Here is a 2,500-nt window from a genome sequence, read left to right on the forward strand (position 1 = left end):
CATTGTTACTATAATAAGATTTCATCATTACCATAATCATTACTATTACTATTGGTATTGAAATCATCATCATCATTTTCATAACATTAATACCATCATTATCAATCTGAATTATCGACATGATTATCATTAACGTCTTAATTATCATTATGGATATCATCATCAAGTTAATTATCATTTTATCATTATCATTAGTAGTAGCATTTCTACTATAATCATCATTACTATTAATAGAACTACAATCCTTAATGTAACTTTTTGTGACCGTTATTCTTATTGCTGCAGCTGTTGCTATTATAATTGTCATGCTGATAACTATTATAATGATCATTCCCATTTTCATTATCATCACCATTAAAATAACAACAGTAGTAATAATAATAATAATGAAAATAAGAATAGTAAAAAATGCGACATTTATGATAATAATAATGATAATAATATCAATAACAACAACAATAATAACAATAAACTGATAACAAATGGGCTACATACTTAAAGTTAAACAAAAAACAAAAAAGTAGTTTAGGCAGCGAATCCAGAGAGGGTGAAATGTCGCTATATCATTTAGCGCGACAAAAACATAACAAACAGAACAATATGAATAATCTAGGCAAAGACCTAAATACGATCTCGTTGAAAACTATAAATAAAAATACGTGGAAAGGCATCTAAAATGTTCAACAACCGTCATAAATATTTGTGAGTTCGGTACCCTTCGCTTACACAATCTGGCCCCTTCCCCTTCCCCATACACAGACATTTTTGGAACATCGTGGATCCTCTGTTGATAACAAACATGTTCACAAAAGAATATATTACCATGCATAACAACTTCACCAACAACAAAAGTAACAATACAAATAACAACCACAACAATAGCAGTAATTATCACAACCCTAAGATGAAGAACAACAACAATAAACGACAAGAATGATAATACCAATAGTACTACAACTATTACTAGTTATAACAACAACCATAATAATAAACAATATCAACAACAAAAACAAGAATGAAAACTAGTAGAGCAAGAGCAAGATCAACTACGATAAAATAATGGAAACAATGCCAATGAAAAGTAACGACAAATAGTGACAAAACTGTCATTACAATAACAACAAATATATTTTCTTATCTTTTAGGGGGAGCGGTTATTTTCGAAATCAAATGTAAATCAACGTTTTCCATCTATGGTATTTCTGAACTCCATTTAACACGATAGTTTCACTAAAACTATTATTCATATCAAATAACGAGAGAACACACACTAAAGAAATAAAATAAGTAAAGAGGAGAGAGAGAAAAGAAAGAAGGAAAAAAAATAAAAACATGCAGGATAGTACACCGACGAACACAAAAATCACACAATATTATCCTGCAGTCATAAGCCTTGGTTTGTTGACATTTCAGAATCAACAGCTGATTGTCACCATTGAGAACTAACTTTACACACATCATTCATCGTTCTTAGGAATGTCTCACGTGCCAGACCTTGTACTTCCTTAAGATATATCTCCTTTAGTGTACTTTAAGCCTATGTTCCAACCATACGAATCGCTCAGGCATTAACACGTGCTTCAGTTGAGGTTCTTAACACACACAAATTACTTTCTTTGAACTGTTGCTTTGCTCACGTACACACAACACCCACACGTCCACAAACCTCGCCCATCCCAGCAACAGATAAGATCTCCTACTGACCACATGCTGAACTTATTCTCTCCGATTTATAATTTTTACACACGTACCCCCTTTCGTTCCAGCAAGTCCTCAATCTCGAGCGCCTTGTAGACCTGTTCTCGGTACTCGTCCGCTAGTTGCTTCTTGAGTTTGGCTCGGTCGAAATTCTCATTCTCGATGGCATGCCTCTTCTCCAGCTCGTACTTTCCGAGTCGTTCTCCGGCCGCGCGAAGCTGAGTCACTGCGCTCTTCAGTTTATTGGCATACTCGTAGCGTTGCTCTGGGCGGGGCGAGACACAGAAAACGGAAGTGTGAGAAAACGGGTCCTTAGTAAAAACTGTTCACAGAAAATGGGTAATGCCTCAACTTACAATAAATAACATATACTCGGTAAAGGATTGCAAGAAGTGATGCAGAGACGTGAGGAAATGCAGTAAAATATTACGTTTCTACCCAGACACATTTGTTTTCTCTCTTTTTTCATTTTCTTTCACTCTGACAACAGAAAATATCACACTACATACAAGGGAGAAGCGTAACATTTTGATCAATACCCCCTCAAAACCAGACAGGAGAGAGAAAAATAGACCCACAAGCTTCCTCTAGTACGAAATGACGTGGCAGTCTACTCTTTAACATCCCTCCCCCTCCCTCCCCCACCCACCCCCACCTTTAAAGCAGCGATGAGTCACTTTGATTGCATAAATGTTTCACAGCCGACGAGGGAGAAACCGATAATCTGTCTTTCTTCTCTTTTTCTCTTATTATCATTTCTTAATAAGAATATGAAGCAATTGTTTTAAAGGCTAGTCCATTA

At 35.4% G+C, this 2,500-nt stretch overlaps 1 protein-coding gene across 6 annotated transcripts in view; it reads right to left on the minus strand.

Annotated features, from left to right (window-relative positions):
* Positions 1 to 2,500, minus strand: part of LOC113819460 (centrosomal protein of 104 kDa) — a 228,326-nt gene that overhangs the window by 60,536 nt on the left and 165,290 nt on the right. For all 6 annotated transcript variants that reach the window (XM_070134212.1, XM_070134210.1, XM_070134209.1 and 3 more), the window contains exon 6: positions 1,752 to 1,963. In XM_070134212.1, coding sequence (XP_069990313.1) covers positions 1,752 to 1,963 — 212 coding nt within the window. The remainder of the gene's footprint in view (positions 1 to 1,751; positions 1,964 to 2,500) is intronic.

The sequence above is a fragment of the Penaeus vannamei genome, chromosome 19, assembly GCF_042767895.1.
Source record: "Penaeus vannamei isolate JL-2024 chromosome 19, ASM4276789v1, whole genome shotgun sequence".
In the NCBI taxonomy this organism is placed as follows: Eukaryota; Metazoa; Arthropoda; class Malacostraca; order Decapoda; family Penaeidae; genus Penaeus; species Penaeus vannamei.